The following is a 17,415-nucleotide window of genomic DNA, read 5'->3' as shown; positions in this document are numbered from 1 at the left end:
ACGATTCCAGACACGCCACCAGGAGAGTGGGGAATGGAGCTGTTGGCCCTGTTCCTCAAGGAAGAGACTCCACGTTGGTGTTAAACATGAAAAAACTTGATGAGGGAAAACGCTTGTGTGAAGGAAAATGGCGAGGGTGGCCTGGAAGCTACCAGACCACAGTGCAAGTCTGATCCCAGCGCAGGAGAGAAGCTTGGGAGCCTTTTTGGGTCCACGGATGCTCTTCAGAGAGTCTTTGAACGAAAGTTGGCCATCAGTGAGGTCCCCATCTCCCAAGAGATGTTACTGTCTCCGCCACACTCTGTTCCTGGCTGGGAGGAGGGAGGCTGGATGTTGCACAACTGCCGTGACAGATTCCAAAGCATAACAGCTGGGGCCTCAGCCAGCTGTTGTCCCTCCCTGCAGTTGGAGGTTGGCCAGGGCTTTCTCAAGGCCACCACGTAAGCCACGGAAGGGACCCAGTAGGGGTGCATTGTTAATCAACTTTCCACGTGGGCAATGGGGACTGTGAGATACAGAGTTATCTTACCCCAGGTTGAGGGCTGGGGTGTCCATCTTCCAAGCCCCGTTGTCGAGTTGGTTAGGATTGCGGGCAGGGGCGTGAAATCCATGGCGCCTCTAGCCTGCCACACACCGATCAGAGCGCAGAAAAAGCCCTCAGACAATCGATACAGGTACTTGCCATTGGAAGCCAGGCCGGTAGGGACAGAAATGGCCAACTGGATATGGGCAGGGCCCCAACAGAGCCTGTGCCACTGCTAGAGACACGTGGCAGCAGAGATCCACCAGCCCCACGCTGGATGCCTCTCTCCAGCATCCAGGCCACATAGAAAGACCTTCTAAAGATAGCTCATGGTCAGGATTTGCTATGTGTGAAAGCTTTAACAAAGTGAAAATACCTACTCCTCGCTGCTGACTTTTTTGTTGTTGTTGTTGTTGTTGTTGTTGTTGCAGTACGCGGGCCTCTCACTGTTGTGGCCTCTCCTGTTGCGGAGCACAGGCTCCGGACGCGCAGGCTCAGCGGCCATGGCTCACAGGCCCAGCCGCTCCGCGGCATGTGGGATCTTCCCGGACCAGGGCACGAACCCGTGTCCCCTGCATCGGCAGGCGGACTCTCAACCACTGCGCCACCAGGGAAGCCCTCGCTGCTGACTTGCAAGAAGATACAGAAATCTTGGGACAGACTCCTTTCTTGGCAGCCAAGGAGCTCTATTTAGCCTTATCACTGCCCACTATGAGCTTTTTTTTTAAATTAATTTATTATTTTTGGCTGTGTTAGGTCTTCATTGCTGTGTGCAGGCTTTCTCTGGTTGCGGCGAGCGGGGGCTACTCTTCGTTGCAGTGCGCGGCCTTCTCAGCGCGGTGGCTTCTCTTGTTGCGGAGCACGGGCTCTAGACGTGGGGGCTTCAGTAGTTGTGGCACAAGGGGCTCAGCAGTTGTGGCACATGGGCTTAGTTGCTCCTCAGCGTGTGCGATCTTCCTGGAACAGGGCTCAAACACGTGTCCCCTGCCTTGGCAGGCCGATTCTCAACCACTGTGACACCAGGGAAGTCCCCCACCGTAAGCTTCTAACAGCCTTTTTTTCTTTCTTTCTTTATGAAATAAATTGAACAGACTATTTAAAAGGTAAATAATCAGGCCATCATATGGAAGACCCAATAGACTTGAAGTAAGGAAACAAGGTACAAGACAGTTAAGTTTCAAATCAGAGCAGAGCTAGCATTGCAAGAAGCCCTAGCGAGCCAAGGGGGCCAGGGTGGGCACACTCTAGGGGCAGGTAGTGGGTGTGATGACATGAGTCTCTCACTGAAGAAGAACAGATTCTATAGAACAGGGTGTTTAGAACAGGCTTCTAATTGGTGGTCATTGTTTGCAAAATGCAGACTTGGACTACTCCACAGCCTGGGGTTATATAACCAACTCATTTTAATAAGGGCTGAAAATGCCAAAGCAATCAACATGACAAATTCTTCTGGACTGACTTGCAAAGGAATAGATGATGTACCTGCAAATATATGAATATCCATCATAGCTCCTAGGAGGACAGAGCTTTCACACTATGTGCCAGAAATTTTCTCATGGCATTACAGAATTTAGGAGCATTCCAGAATCACCCAGAATTGCCCCAGATGCCAGAGTGACCGATATGTGCTTGGTCTCAGTGTTCTGCAGAAACATCAGCTCCGCAGAGGGCCCACTGAAAGTTCAGTAGGTGTTCAATAAATATTAATGAATGTTGATGCTAAATTAATTGTGGAAGTGGTAGGTGGCATCATAGGAAGACTTCTCCTACGCGGAATGTATTTTTCTCAGTCCTGCTTCTAGACTGATGAGAGAGGATGACTTACAATAAATTCATTTCACTCTTCTCCCAGATCCAGAGCTAAAGATGAGACAGCCAGCGTGTAGTCACACGTTCAAAATGTCCCTGTTTTTTGCTTCTGCCTCCCTCTGCTGCAAAGGCTGGATGCCAGTTTGCATCGCAGGTGGGTAAACTAAAACTATCCCGCTTTTCTGAAAGAGATGATCACAGATAGGAATTTTAATCAAATACAATGCACAATGTGTCACCTCATTTTGTTGTTGTTCTGTCGTTTGCTTAGCGTGGTGTGAAGAGTGGGCAGCTAAAAGACAGAGACCGGTAAACTTGAAATCTCACCGTCAGAAACATGGAATGGCCACTAAAACTTGATGTAAAAACTCCCAGTGGTGGTGGCCTGATAGCGACATTACAGCTCATCCCCTGGAGCAATTAGCAGAAACCCCAGGGCTAGGCCCAGGTTTCCACTCTTCCCTCAGATACTGAATATCAGCACTTGTCTGTTTTTAAATTCCCAATTCAAGTTATAGAAAAAGCAAAACAGACAATTGTTAAGCAAGGAAACAGTAGCCGAATGCAGCCAATAATGCGAGGCTGTGTTTCACCTGGTAAAACCTGTGTCACATTTGACTCGTTCATTCTAGGTACTGATTTCCTGACTCCTGGGAGGAAGGACATTGAGAAGTGTGGATTGATGGTTCGCATTTTACCTTGGAGAACTCCTCTATTGCCCTAATCTGGGGTGGGTGGTGTTTGCTCCAACTTCAGGGCCGTTGAGAAGATGCCTGGGGGACTTGGAAGACAGCAACTACACTGCAGAGTAGCAAGTACACAGCTCATGGGTGTCCCAGTGATGGGGGAGGGTCTGGGGAGTGGGCAGCAATGGAGGAAGGAAAAGAACTGGGAAACTTCTGCCTGTATCCTTATTTTCTTCCTCAAGCCTGACACAGTGTGATCTTTTGTACAGTATTGTTTATTCAGGACTGAAAAATGGATCACTAATGAACACGGCCAGATCTGTAAGCTCCAAATTTTACTATCCCCAAAGTACGATTCATTAGTAAAGCTGGCCACACTACAGTGAATTTTCTAACCTTCAAATTAATCATTAAAAAATAGTGATGTGCACTTATATGTGGAATCTAAAATACGACACAAATGAACTTATGTATGAAACAAAAACAGACTCACAGACATAGGGAACAGACTTGTGGTTGCCAGGGGGAGGGGAGTGGGGAAGAGAAGGATTGGGAGTTTGGGATTAGCAGATGCAAGCTATTATGTATAGAATGGATAAACAACAAGGTCCTACTGTATAGGAACTATATTTAATATCCTGTGATAAACCATAATGGAAAAGAATACAAAAAAGAATATATGTATAACTGAGTCACTTTGCTGTACAGCAGAAATTAACACAACATTGTCAATCAACTATACTTTAATAAGATTAAAAAAATAGTGATATGGGTTATAGAAGGTGGCTTCTGAAATGCCTCCCAAGGATTCCATTGGATCCTATGCTTAGTGATAGCATAGTCTCCAGTTATGCTGAAAACAGAAGAGGTTTTCTAATGTTACCTAATAAACTTGGTTATTTAACTAAAGGGACTTCTGAGCACTGTAAAAGTTACCATCTGGGTTTTCCTTGCTGCTTATAGTATAATATGAGAGAAGGAGAAATAAAGTGAGGTAAGAATATTTAAACAGGGCTTCCCTGGTGGCACAGTAGTTGGGAGTCTGCCTGCCAATGCAAAGGACACGGGTTCGAGCCTTAGTCTGGGAAGATCCCACATGTCATGGAGCAACTAGGCTCGTGCACCACAACTGCTGAGCCTGTGCTCTAGAGCCTGCGAGCCACAACTACTGAGCCCACGTGCCACAACTGCTGGGGCCTGCACTCTGGAGCCGGTGCTCCGTAACAGGAGAGGTCACCACAGTGAGAGGCCCACACACCGCAACGAAGAGCAGCTCCAACTCGCCGCAACTAGAGAAAGCCTGCGCGCAGCAATAAAGACCCAACGCAGCCAAAAAAAGAAAAAAAAAGAATATTTAAACAAAAAGACAACAGGAGACCCCAAGACTAAAAAGATATACTCAGAGACTTCTGGTTTCAGCCCCAACATGGAAAGACTTTAGGAGTCATCACTCCCATCCTTACAACAAGGAAAACCTGAATGCACTGAAAATCGATGATGTTTCTTGGACCCAGAAGAGCATGGAGGCGCCAGGGCACTGGGCTTCCCAGCAATCTGCAGAGGTGAGTGAATACAGGAAGGTGGGGCTGAGATCTGCTTCCCTGGAGACACAAACCCGAAGGACCCTCCCTCAGCGGGAATTGTGATGAATTTCTGGTGGCTGAGAGTGGAGCAGTGCGGGGGCGGGAAACTCTGCGGGGCCTCAGGGCGCCACCCACTTGTGGATTTTACCTCCAGAAAAGAGTGGACTTGAGCATATGTGTTAGTGTGAAGCGCTCCCAGTCGCTCCAGGCAGCCGTAACAACGACCCCTGCCACCTGATGACGCCTACCGCCTTGCTAAGCCCCTTCTACACATCAATATTTCGGAGCCAGTGTCTTTACCCAGAACACAGCACGATAACACCTACCTCAGAGCTGTAAAATCAATGAGAGAAATAATTTGCCCAGAGATATTCACCAGGGAAAGCAAAGCCCAGATTCCAGACCGACACCTGCCTCCACAGCCATGCCGGGTCCACTACGGTACTCAGACGCCCCAAATGTGCTTTCACATTTGTGGAACAGAAATGTCACGAATCACCTTTGAACTGTCAGTGGGCAAAAGCGACGGTACATGATAACTTATTTTACAAAACAGAGACGATTCCTGTTTGGACTCGGGACTATTAAAGCAATGATTGAACGTCAGCCAACACCTGAGACTGAAATCTCCCTTCTACTGTTCTGGGGGCACCATATGAAGATGTGCTTCTGTTAGCAACTCCCTGTGCAGCTCTGGTTCCCACAGGTGAAACCAACTCCATCCTTCGTTTTACACATGATGAAACTAAGGCTGTGGGACTGGGAAATCGAAACCGAATTATGAGCCTTGATATTTCCACACAGAATATTCAAACTACCACTACCTAGAGAAATCTAGGCAAAACTTCACATTTGGCTAAATAACATGGCTGTATCCTCACGGTCCACTGTTCACACTTGTGATTCTAACTGTTGCAATGCAGTCTTCATGGACCAGGTGCCCTTTCTTGATTTCTTTATTTTTAGTTCCCAAGGGTCAATTTTCCACCTCTACCCGAAGGCTGCCTAATTAGACCACGACTTCCCAGGCGCCAAAGAAGACGGAGGAGAACATACAAAGAAAAAACCCTGGGGACATGCAAATACTTCACTTCAGAAAGAAGTGGATGCACTCTGCTGCCCTCCCCCCAGCACGGCCCGGGTCACGCAGATGGCGCCTCGCAGACCGCCGCCTCGTGCAGCGCCTGCCCCGGGAGCTGCAGCTGGTGGGGACTCTGCCGAGGAGCCTGGGTACCGTCCCAGCTCGTCCTCCGCCCCCTCCACTGCCTCGTCTTCCCCGTGCAGTGGCGCCCGGCAGAGCCTCTTTTGCCACCTTCCGACCATCCCGGGAAGATTTGGCGGCTCCAGCCGGGGCACGAGCTGCAGGCGAGTGCGGGCGCCCGCCCCTCCAAGTGGCCCTGCTCAATTCAGCCGTGCCGGCCGGCTGAGCTGCCTGCTCCGCACGGACTGCGGCTGCAGGCGCGGCGCTGGAGGGCGTGGAGGGGTGTGCGAAGGTCGGTGCTGGAGGCCCGCGCGAGCCCGTGCGCTACGCGCCCTGCAGCCGCAGCTCCGCCCGGGGGGGCGGGGGGCGCGGGCTTCTCGTGCTTCCGCGGCTTTCCCCACCCCTTACTCGGGTGGAAGAGCTCAGTCCTGCCGCTCCCACCCTCCCCATACACTTACCTCCTCGCCCCACCTCGGAGCTCGCCTTTTGGATTTGCTCGCGCTTCTGGTCTGGAGAGTCCTGGACTATTTCCCGGGAAGGCAGCCCTGGGCCGAGCGCCCTCGGAGCAGGCGGCGCCGGCCGGGCTTCCTCCGGGTCCCAGCAGCTGCTTCTCCTTCTTCGGTTCGGGCTCCAGGGCTTGGCATCCCTGGGCCGGGGGCCCCACGGAAACCTGCCGCGGGGGGACGCCGCCCGGACGTGGCTGCACAGGGAGGACCCACCTCGCCTCCGGGAGACGCACACCTTGCCATCGTCCACGCGCCAAGGAACTTTTTTAAAGGTGGAGAATCGGCCTCCAACTTCCTCCGGACATGAATCAGACAGCGGGAGCCTCCAATAACGTCAGATGTCCCCCGGGGAAAGGCCACAAGGTAAGGGACCCGCGACGGAGGGGCTGGTGCGGGAACCTGGAGAGCAGGTAGCGGCTGCGGTTTGCGGGCGAGTGGACAGGCGCTGGTTTGCGTATTCCGAGCCGCCGGCCCCTCCTCAGCCGGGGAGGGGGTCCTTGAGTCCTGTCGGTGGACCGGGCGCGGGGGTTTGTGAGAACAGGTGGTGTTTAATCGACCCAAAGCCAACGCCAGGCTCTGCAGGTGCAACTGCTCTGGGCTGCCCGGGGCGCGGCCGACTTGCTGGCAGACGCAGCTGTTTCCACTGATTGCCGCGTTTCGGGGAGGGCGAGAGGTCAGCCGGGGGGCGGGAGGCAGGGCCTCTCGGAATCAGCCCGCGACACCTGCGCCGGAGCTTCCATGAAGGGCTTCCCGGGAAGCGTTCTGGGCTCTGCCCGGGGCGCACGCTCTTGTCGGTGTCACGGACACGTGCGTAATTAACTTTAATGGGCCGCTGCGTGCCTGGAATGATTTCCAGGAAATTACTGACGTTCGGAGGAAAGAGGGGCGGGCAGCGGCCCTCTGAGGAGCTGTTCTGAGAACCTCTCCAGTGGCCCAGAGCGGGAGGGACATGCCCAGGGAAGCATCTCTGTCCGCACGCAGAGAAGCAGATCCCCACGGAGGTCTCGGTTCCACGGCGATCTCGTGCGCGGCACAGCCTTGCTTGGCCATGGTCAGTTGTCCTCTTTTCTGCCTCACCAGTCTGTTCTCACCTTAGGTAGTGGTTAGTTTAAGAGGAAATTCCTTACCTGGGTTACACAGGGAAGCTGCGCGGCCGTGTATGTATCAATGTGCTTTAAAAATATTTTAGAGTATTTCTCATTTCTTTTTTTTAACTGAAAGAAGGCAAGTACTTTGGATCTTAGAGTTGATGTTACCTGAATCTGTGCTCTGAGCTTTTGTCTTGTGTTTGCTACGCCTGTTTTTGCTTCTACCTTCTTTATATGCAGAGAAGCATGTGTTTACTAGCATGTTATTAACAGATTGTTCTCATTAATACCTATTTGTTGGCTGTTGGACATATGTGGAGCTGAAGTGAGTAATGGTATTAGATGCGTTTGGTGGATAAGGGAACTCCTGGTCTGTTATGTAACATAAGGATTCAGGACTGAATACTTTTATTTCAATTAAGTGATACCCAGCGTTTTCTACTCCGTTCAGGCCTGAGTGAAATATTTGAATCAGCAGCAACTCATGTCTTGATCTCTGGTCTCATTAACTATGATTCGAGTAGTTAACGCTTTTCACGTTTACTTTATTTAATATCCTTAGGAGATGTCTTTTTAATATGGTGTCGCTGATATTATAAGACTTTAAAGATAATAAAGTTTCACTCATCAGTGAGTATGTAGTAGAGACATTCAGAAGATCATTCAGTAATTTCTTTTTTAAACTGCCTCCGGTTCCGATGGTAAAGTGGCTTCTTGGCAATACTGCAGGGTATTGACACCAGTAAAACTTTCCGGGAAGCGTTCAAACACACAACAACAATTTAGAATGTACTAGAAAACCTTTAGTCATGAGTTAGGGGTCACCCTGTGCCTCTAGCCGGTGCCCAACAAATGCTTGGTCCATTGAATGATATTAATTCAATAAACAGTCATCATCAGGCATTTATTTAGCAAACACTGTAAACTCCTACTAAGTTCCAAGAACCCAAGTACAAATCTGCAGATTGCTTTCACTCTCTAGAGCACAGCTCTAGTCATACTCACCCTTCATGCTTTAAAATCTTTGATGGTCCCCATTGCCTAAAGGGAGGTTATGATTATCCATCTGCTGGGAGAAAAAAATTCCAATCCCCTTCCTCAAAGAAGAATCTAATTAGGTTGTACTCTGCCTTCGCACTTTGTAAATTGTAGTTGGTAGTTGGTTTTGGAGGTTGCTGCAGTGCTGGGATGGCGGGTTAGTGAATGTTCAGGAGAGAATGCGGGGCACGTACGGAGCAGGGGTTAACAGTCGACATTGGAAAGTGCTGGACAGACCACATGAGACTTAGGTTTCAATCGTTTTAGTAAAGCATCAAACTTAATAATATCAGTTTATTTTATTGTACGTTTGAAGTGTTTGCTTCCATTTTATGTGCTCTTGGGAGGGTTCATGTTGGGACACTTCTTGGGCGGAAGAGCCTCAACCTCTCCGGAAGCCGTTTCAGCTGGACTCCCTTTCGTGTTTATTTACTGAGGACTGTCGCAGCCGTTTCTGTGCGGCACTTTATTATGGTTTGTTCTTGGGCAGACGTTCCTTGGGAAACATCTACTGTCTTCCTCTTTTCGGGTGGCCCCTCGGCGGTTGAGTTTAGCCATCGTGGGATGTGTTATTTGCCTCTGGGATCCTTCTCAAATATTGACACCCCCAGAATTGGGAAAAGAAAGGTCCTTTTTGTAGCTTCCTTGCCCCTGACTGTGGGGTCATCGACCATCTGCTAATAGCTGCCACGGACCACAGAGGGCACCAATCCAACTGTCATCCCTGGTGTGGGCAGGAGCCACTGGTCCAGAGTGACAGCCACCTGGCACTGGGAAAGTAAAATGTCCCCACGGGATCCTGCAGTCTCCCCTACCCCGTGTCAGTCTGGTGCTGGGCGCAGTGAACGTATCCGTCAAGCACTGGTCAAGCACCAGTCAACAGCGAGGGCTGTTCTACAGATACTTGCAAGAGGGCCTGACAGCTGGGTGCAACCCACAGACCAGGGGAGCAGCTTACCTGGGGCAACTCCACAGGGGTGGGCTCTGCACCCGCCAGGGCTTACTGACTCCTGCCAGCTCTGGTCTGCTATTGAGACTTTCTGGAAACTCACTAAGTGCCTTACTCTCTTTCTTTTTTTTAAAAAAAGATACAAAATGAATGGTATACACTTTATGCTACTAATTACACAGAAATACACATGTGAAGAGAAAAGACAGTAAGGAAATATACCACACTGTTAACTCTGATGAGCTCAGTATTAGGAGACAGAATGATTCTTATTTTCACTATACTTTCCACTTAAATCTTCCATGGTTATAATATATTGTAGGGTTTTGTAGGTTTTTTTTAAAAATATATTTTGCAATAATATCACTAAACAATGTGAACATTTAAAATTTTGGTTTGGAAAACTTACATACCATTGTAGAAGGAATTTATTAAAATCCAATATAACCTTTATAGAAAGAAGAGCTGCAGTTTTATTATTTATACAAGATGTTTGCATTTCTTTTTCACAGTCTGAAAGATACTAAAGTCTTCCGTGGTAAAAGGTGGGGTTACTGATACATCTCAGTATTGCAGAATGGACAACTTAAACTTTAATGTGTAGCCGCTCAACTGTATTCCAAAATTATTCTGTAATTTGTTTAAAAAAATTTTTTTTCCTTATGTTAACTTCTTACTTCATTGGTGCTAATTACTAATCCTTTTCTTCACTGCTTTTTGAAACATAAGAGCAGTGGTACATAGAAGTGACTGCTACTGATGTGGGGTGAGCATATTCAGGCCTGCAGGGTAGCCTCACACTCTGTTTTCTGATCTCGCCAGAGTATTAAAATTTCAATGTCATGCGTATTGAGAGGAAAATAAATTTTATATTTAAAACATTTTGACTGATAAACTAGATACAATATTGTATCTGAAGCTCTAATTTTGATTGCTTTATGTTGGGCATTTTTATAGTTGTTGGGGGAAATCAAGAGGACATAACTGCTGGTTGACCTGTGAGCTGGACCAGGGCAGTTGGAGGCTCCTCCCCCCACCCCCGTCCTTGGAAGCTGTGTCTGCCTACTGTTCCCACAGTGGGAGCTGTTCCAAGGACGCAGCGTTGAGAGAGTGAGCTGCTGTTGAGACCACCTGGCCTGAATACGTGACTGAACCCAGTTAAGGCCTATCTATAAACTTGAGGATTCTGGCGGGCGGGTAAGGAGATCTGCGGGTCTTGGGGCCACCCGAGATCCAAGTCCCCTTGCTTATTAAAACTGCCCCCCCTGCCAGTCTGGAGTGGTCTCTCTTTGCCCTCCACATGTGGGGGCAGGTTTCAGATTACACCCCAAGCTCCTGAGGTTTTGAACCAGAAATAATCCAAGTGGTAAAAGTTTCTTTCTGATGAACTTAGCTTCTTTCTTCCTAGTCACTTCTGCTTTCTACTTCTAGTGCTTATTTCACCACGAGACAGGGATGGCAAAGATATGGCCTATGGGTTCAGTTCAGGTTGGGTCTCTGTCATTTTCCCTTCAGGGCCTTAAAAACAAAAGACTCTGTCAACAGAAAGCATTTTGGTTCAACAGGAATATGCATTTTGTGAAATAATACTGGCTAGACCCACCTGCAGTTTTACTTGGCCTTTATTCTGAAAGGTATTTGTTTCCCGTTAGAGAATTCTGAGTTGAAAAGATTTTGGTTTCTCTTTCAGCACTTTTTTTTTTTTAACATCTTTATTGGAGGATAATTGCTGTACAATGGTGTGTTAGTTACTGCTGTATAACAAAGTGAATCAGCTATACGTATACATATATCCCCATATCTCCTCCCTCTGCATCTCCCTCCCACCCTCCCTATCCCACCCCTCCAGGCGGTCACAAAGCACCCAGCTCATCTCCCTGTGCTATGCGGCTGCTTCCCACTAGCTATTTTACATTTGGTAGTGTGTATATGTCCATGCTACTCTCTCACTTTGCCCCAGCTTCCCCCACCCTGTGTCCTCAAGTCCATTCTCTACGTCTGCATCTTCCTGTCCTGCCCCTAGGTTCTTCAGAGCTTTTTTTTTTTTTTTAGATTCCATATATGTGTGTTAGCAACTTTCAGAACTTTTATTTTTTTAAATTTTATTTATTTTTTATACAGCAGGTTCTTATTAGTTATCCATTTTATACATAGTAGTGTATGTATGTCAATCCCAATCTCCCAATTCATCCCACCACCACCCCCTTTCCCGCCTTGGTGTCCATACATTTGTTCTCTACACCTGTGTCTCTATTTCTGCAGCACTTTAAAGGTGGCATTCCACTCAATTCTGGTCTCAGTTTTTTCTACTGAGAAGTGAGTAGTCATTTGCTACACTGGTCCCTGTGTGTAATGTGCCATTTTTCTCTATATACTGTCAAGATCTTCTCTCTGGTTTTCATTGTTTGAATGTTACATGCCTGGGCATGGTTCACTTCCTGTGTATCCTGCTAGGGGTTCAAAGGTCATCTTGAATCTTTAAATTCACCACATTTGGGAATTTTGTGGCCATTATCTCTCCCAGTGTTTTCTCCTGCCCTATTCTCAATTTGTTGAGATGACAATTATACATATGTTAGGCACTTTATATCATGTTGCAGATCTTCATTTTCCTCTCTCTTCTTCAGATACAGTCATTTCTATTGCTCAGGTTTCACATTTTGTGCTCTGTCTTCTCCATTCTACTGTTTGCAACTTCAGTGGTTTACTTCAGATGTTGTATTCTTAATTCCAGAATTCCCCCTTTGTTCTATCTTCCCTGCTTAGATTTGCGGTCTTTCATTCGTTGTGTGAGTCCCATTTTCCTTTAATTGATGGCCCTCATTAGTAATCGCCACTTTTAAAATCCTTGCCTTCTAACATCTGGGTCGTTTGGGGACTGATCTGTGTTGATTGTGCTTCTTTGTTGAGAATGGGTCACGTTTTCATATTTCTTTGTATGTTGAGTAATTTTGAATTTTATCCTTGACATTGTGAATGTTGGGTGGAGACTGGTTTCTGTTGATTCTCACTAAGGTAGGCAATTAAGTAAACAGCAACTTACATGTAATTGTGTTCCTTTATCCTTATCTTGATCACCTTGAATTTCTCCAGTATTTGCATGCCTCAGGGGGCACCCAGGGATTTGGGCAGCATTTATACACAGAATTTGAGGCTCTCCTACTGTTTTTTTTTTTTTTAGTTCTAGAAATCCCCCCTCACTTTCTAGCTGAAGCAGCTACCTCAAACCCTGTCCTCTACAAAATCTGCTCACTTCGGGTTGTTCTCTAGGGCTTTCAGATTATCAACTTGTTTTGCATTTTGAAAATTATATGTGTGAAGCTGGTTTGTCATGACCTTAACTCAGCCATTGTTGGGTCTGGGACTCCCCCTGTCTTTCTCACCAATAAATTTAATGCCCAGACTTTAGAATCAGTGGTTTGGGGGACCTCGCCTAGTGGAGCCCTGGAATCAGTGACATCACGTTTCTATAACTCAACAGCCCTCTAGGCTTTCTCCTAACTTTTTCTAAATCTTTTTTTTTTCTGTTTCAAATTCTTTATTAGACATTATAGTTGCACAGTTTGAAGATGGTTCAATACAATTGATTTTCAATTTTTCTTTGAATATTTTCCAGATTACTACATGGAAGTGACCATGAAAATATTTGGCATTTTAAAATTTTGAAACTCTGAACAGGCACTTACATGAAGGAAAACATTACCATTCACAGATAACCACATTTAAAATAGCTGCTTCAGGGCTTCCCTGGTGGCGCAGTGGTTGAGAGTCCGCCTGCCAATGCAGGGGACACGGGTTCGTGCCCCGGTTCTGGGAAGATCCCACATGCCTTGGAGTGGCTGGGCCCGTGAGCCTGTGCGTCCAGAGCCTGTGCTCCGCGACGGGAGAGGCCACAACAGTAAGAGGCCTGCGTACCACAAAAAAAAAAAAAAAAAAAGATGCTTCAGCACAGGGTACATGGAACCTTTTGCCAGTTAAGAAGTTGGTTACTGACCATTTTTCAAAGTGCTGTAGTAGTAAAACAGGCTTAAAGAAATGTAATTTGAGTTACGTAGCTTACTCATAAAGTAAGGTTAACTGACAAGACTTGCACTGAAGTGTATAAAAAAATATTGGTACAAAAACCACTGAACCGTAAGTGAAAGTAGTTTCACACAACAGGCTTCGTTTTAGTTCCTACACCCCACATTTAGTGTCTTTGCAGTCAGACCCCATGCATAGCATAAAAACAGATGACTGCAACCTGCTTTTTTAGAGGGTTTGAATATTACTTGAATTTAATGTTTAAAAAATTTAAACAGAGTGGATGAAGAAGTTTAAATTTGAGTTTGAACTAGTCAAGGTTCCAATTTAACAAACATGAAATTGTCCAGATCTGGGTAACTACATACTTCACCTGTTCTCCTGGGTCCCCCATCCTCAAATTTTCCCCTGAAAAGGGAAGAGAATATTTGCAAGAAAATTATATTTGCATATATGTGCTAAAAAGATTCATTAAACCAAAAAATTTTTTTTCAAAGTATTTATGGAAAAATTATATAGTTTCAACAAACTAAAATGCCAACATAGAGTCAACTCCGCATTGCAGAAAACATACAGTGGTACCTATCAGTTAGTAGTAGCAAAATGGTTACTTAATATGGTACCCACCCCCCCAAAAAAGCTGCAATGACATGCCACATAATCTCTTATGGAAAAAAATTTTAAATTCACACCACAGAAGACTTCAAAGAGAACAAAATTCAGGAAGCCATGGAATGGTGGACTCAGAGGCACCTACAGTGAAACACTTGTGTGCATTTCTCAAACATGTATGGAAAATCATAAATGTAGTTTTCAAAAATACTGAAATGCCATGTTTTAAATCTTAGCAGGATGTACAGGCCACTCAGGTTTTCTAATTTTATTTGAACACCCAATATTTAATTTTTTGCATGTAGAGAATAAGAGGTAATCATTAGCATGAACAAGGAGAAGCAAAGAATTTGTCATCAACATTATGCAGAAAGAAAGCAAAATTACAAATACCAACCTACTCACATGAAAATCTTTAATGTTTATGCTGATGTATAGCTGAGTGCTTATCATTAAATGAAAGTGTGCAGTTAAAAAAGAAAAAAACAACACGGCAGTTTAAGAAAGTTCCAGTGTTTCAAAGAAAGCATTTTTTAAATATGTATATACGTGAAGAACATTTAGTTATGCCATAAAATAAACTCAGCACTGTACGATAAAGGAAGGCTATCATAAATGGGGTTTTGGCTTTTTCCCCACCCTACGCGCTGCGACCATCTTTAACCTGCCAAGCTTAAATCTCAACGGATGTAGGAGGTTTTTTCTTCTTTTTTTCTCCAGTTCACATTTCAGGAGGCTCAGCAGATGCCTGTGATTCTGGCGATTCAACTCTCTGGTGAAAGTTTGCCCTCTGTTTCCTCAGTTTTTCAGGAGCTTTTCTCCACAAAATGATCTCCTGCTGCTTGAAGTATGTCCTGTCTTCCTCATCAACAAGGACTAGAATTAAAAAGCACCTTATGGGGCTTCCCTGGTGGCGCAGTGGTTGAGAGTCTGCCTGCCGATCAGGGGACACGGGTTCGTGCCCCGGTCCGGGAGGATCCCACATGTTGCGGAGCGGCTGGGCCTGTGGGCCATGGCCACTGAGTCTGCATGTCCGTAGCCTAAAAAAAAAAAAAAATACCTTATGGAAAATTTTTTGTTCACATCTCTCACTGTTGGAGTTGGGTCATATCCCACTAAAAACAGTCTTATTGGAGTTGATTCTCCTTTTACTGGTGTGCCATCCATTATTTCATATTTAGCGATTGTTTCTGTTGTGGCACTGGGTCCAATTCCCCTGATCTCTTTTTTAAATCAGTTGTAACTCCATGTGTTGGATTTTTATTCTTACTAAGAAGTAAATTTTTCCCACAATCACATCCTTTAAATGATACTTTGATTTATTATATTCAAATTCTACGTGTAGACAGTCTTCAGTGCCCGCTTCCATCTTTTTTTTTTTTTTTTTTTAAATTTAATTAATTTATTTATGGCTGTGTTGGCTCTTCGTTTCTGTGCGAGGGCTTTCTCCAGTTGCGGCAAGTGGGGGCCACTCCTCATAGCGGTGCGCGGGCCTCTCACTATCGCGGCCTCTCTTGTTGCGGAGCACAGGCTCCAGATGCGCAGGCTCAGTAATTATGGCTCACGGGGCTAGTTGCTCCGCGGTATGTGGGATCTTCCCAGACCAGGGCTCGAACCCGGGTCCCCTGCATTGGCAGGCAGATTCTCAACCACTGCACCACCAGAGAAGCCCCCGCTTCCATCTTAATAGAGTTGTTGACATCAGGATAGGTAGCAGGCTGGTGAACAATAAGGTCATGCATATTCTTTTACCAAGTCTGTCAGTCTTCTTGCTATTGTCACTTTAAGGAAATACCTTAAGCAGGCATTGGCACCGATGTAAGACTCGCGTGGCTTTTCCACTTGCGTACATACAAAGTCATAACTTCTGCTCCGAGCCAGTTCTCCAGGTAAGGCTAGTTCTTTCATTAGGTTTACAGACTCGTGAGTATTACTCTCGTCATTGAAAAGTTCAGTTTGACCTACAAATTCAGTTCGGATTCCTTGGTGTTCCAGCCTCTTTCCAGGTTGCTGAAAGGCTACGTTTACCTTTCCTGAAACAGATTCTCCATCGCAGAAAAGATAGCGCTTTCTACTTTGCCAACTTCCGGTTTCATTTCCGCCATTTTCCAGTTTTCCCCATCATTAAGGACAACGTCGATCTCACACATGGGACCAAACAATCCTCCAAGAAAACCCATTGTCGGTGCTGCCACCGCCGCGTCCCCCCCACTTCACTCCTCTTCCTTCAGGAGAACTCCCAGCCCAGGCTCCTGTTTTTCTAAATCTTCAGTACAAAATTTAATGCTCCTCTGCACTTTGAGACCATATCCAGGAAAGAAAGGCCCCCTGGTACCATTCTCCCAGTATTGCTTTACCCTCCTACCTTCCCCTCCCCAGGACTCTTTAAATCTCTCTGAACCACTCTTCTTGTTGGTTCTCAGTCTTTTTTCATATCTTCTTTTGTCACTCTTGCCTCTCCGTCTCTCTTTTTTCCTTCCAATGTATGTTCTCCAAAATTCACATTCTGATAAATGATAACTTGTTAAATCGAAAGGTTCTCATTTGTTCCTTTTTCCCCTTTCACAAAAAACAAAAGCCAATTTAATGATCTCCCTTCTCCAAGGTAACTCCTCATTTCCCACTCTTTCCTGCCCCTTCCAGTTTAGATCCGCAGAGCTTCGCTTCATGGGCCATTTCACCCACTTTCCAAACTTTTCCTCAGTCTGCACGTTTTCTTTTTGGAATTAAGCACCTCCTCCTCCTTTTCACGGGTTGAAGGATTTCCCTACCGGGTCTGGGGACACAGCTTAATTACCGACTTCCTCTCCTTAGGAAGCCTTCCTAGTGGTTAGATCAGCCGTGACTCACAAGCTGCTCTGGGCATCACAGACACACGCGAGGCTTGGGAATTGTGATTATCGCTGTCATAATGTGGTTCACGTCCTGCCTTTTCTCCTCCCTCCCACGTTCTGGCCTGGGAGTGAGCACATCACAGATCTAGAATTCACCTGACAAGGTGTCCATCGTAACTCCGGGTTGCAGGTACCACTCTCCAGCTTGTCTTTTGGCTTGAATTTCAGACCTTTCTACCTGTTCTGATCCCTGTACCTACCAGGACCTCAGCCGACAGCTCTTACTGAATTCCCAGCTTCCCTGATCCTGACCACTGACATCTGTCATCCTCTGTGGGAGTGCCTGTTTTTCCCATTAGAGAGAATCCTCTTTGTTTTATTTTATTTTGTTTATTAATTAATTTATTTATTTGAAGTATAGTTGATTTAAAGTGTAGTGTTAATTTCTGCCATACAGCAGTGATTCAGGTATACATATGTATACATACTTCTTCATATTCTTTTCCATTATGCTTTATCACAAGATATTGAATATTGTTCCCGGTGCTATACAGTAGGACCTT

The 17,415-nt window shown here is 46.0% G+C and overlaps 1 protein-coding gene and 1 pseudogene across 2 annotated transcripts in view; one reads left to right on the top strand and one right to left on the bottom strand.

Annotated features, from left to right (window-relative positions):
* The first annotated feature begins 5,911 nt into the window (after positions 1-5,911).
* The window catches only part of DPP6 (dipeptidyl peptidase like 6), a 1,028,806-nt gene continuing 1,017,302 nt past the window's right edge, over positions 5,912-17,415 (top strand). Inside the window, exon 1 of one of the 2 annotated variants that reach the window (XM_033408228.2) lies at positions 5,912-6,671. In XM_033408228.2, the coding sequence (XP_033264119.1) occupies positions 6,612-6,671 (60 nt within the window). In that variant the 5' untranslated portion in view covers positions 5,912-6,611. Of the gene's footprint in view, positions 6,672-7,099; positions 7,360-17,415 lie in introns of those variants that run through there. The other variant, XM_033408227.2, reaches the window with a different exon arrangement.
* LOC101289991 (vacuolar protein sorting-associated protein 26A-like) lies at positions 14,722-16,198 on the bottom strand (annotated as a pseudogene).

This window comes from Orcinus orca, chromosome 9, assembly GCF_937001465.1.
Source record: "Orcinus orca chromosome 9, mOrcOrc1.1, whole genome shotgun sequence".
NCBI lineage: Eukaryota > Metazoa > Chordata > Mammalia > Artiodactyla > Delphinidae > Orcinus > Orcinus orca.
This window is presented reverse-complemented; position numbering and strand designations above follow the sequence as displayed.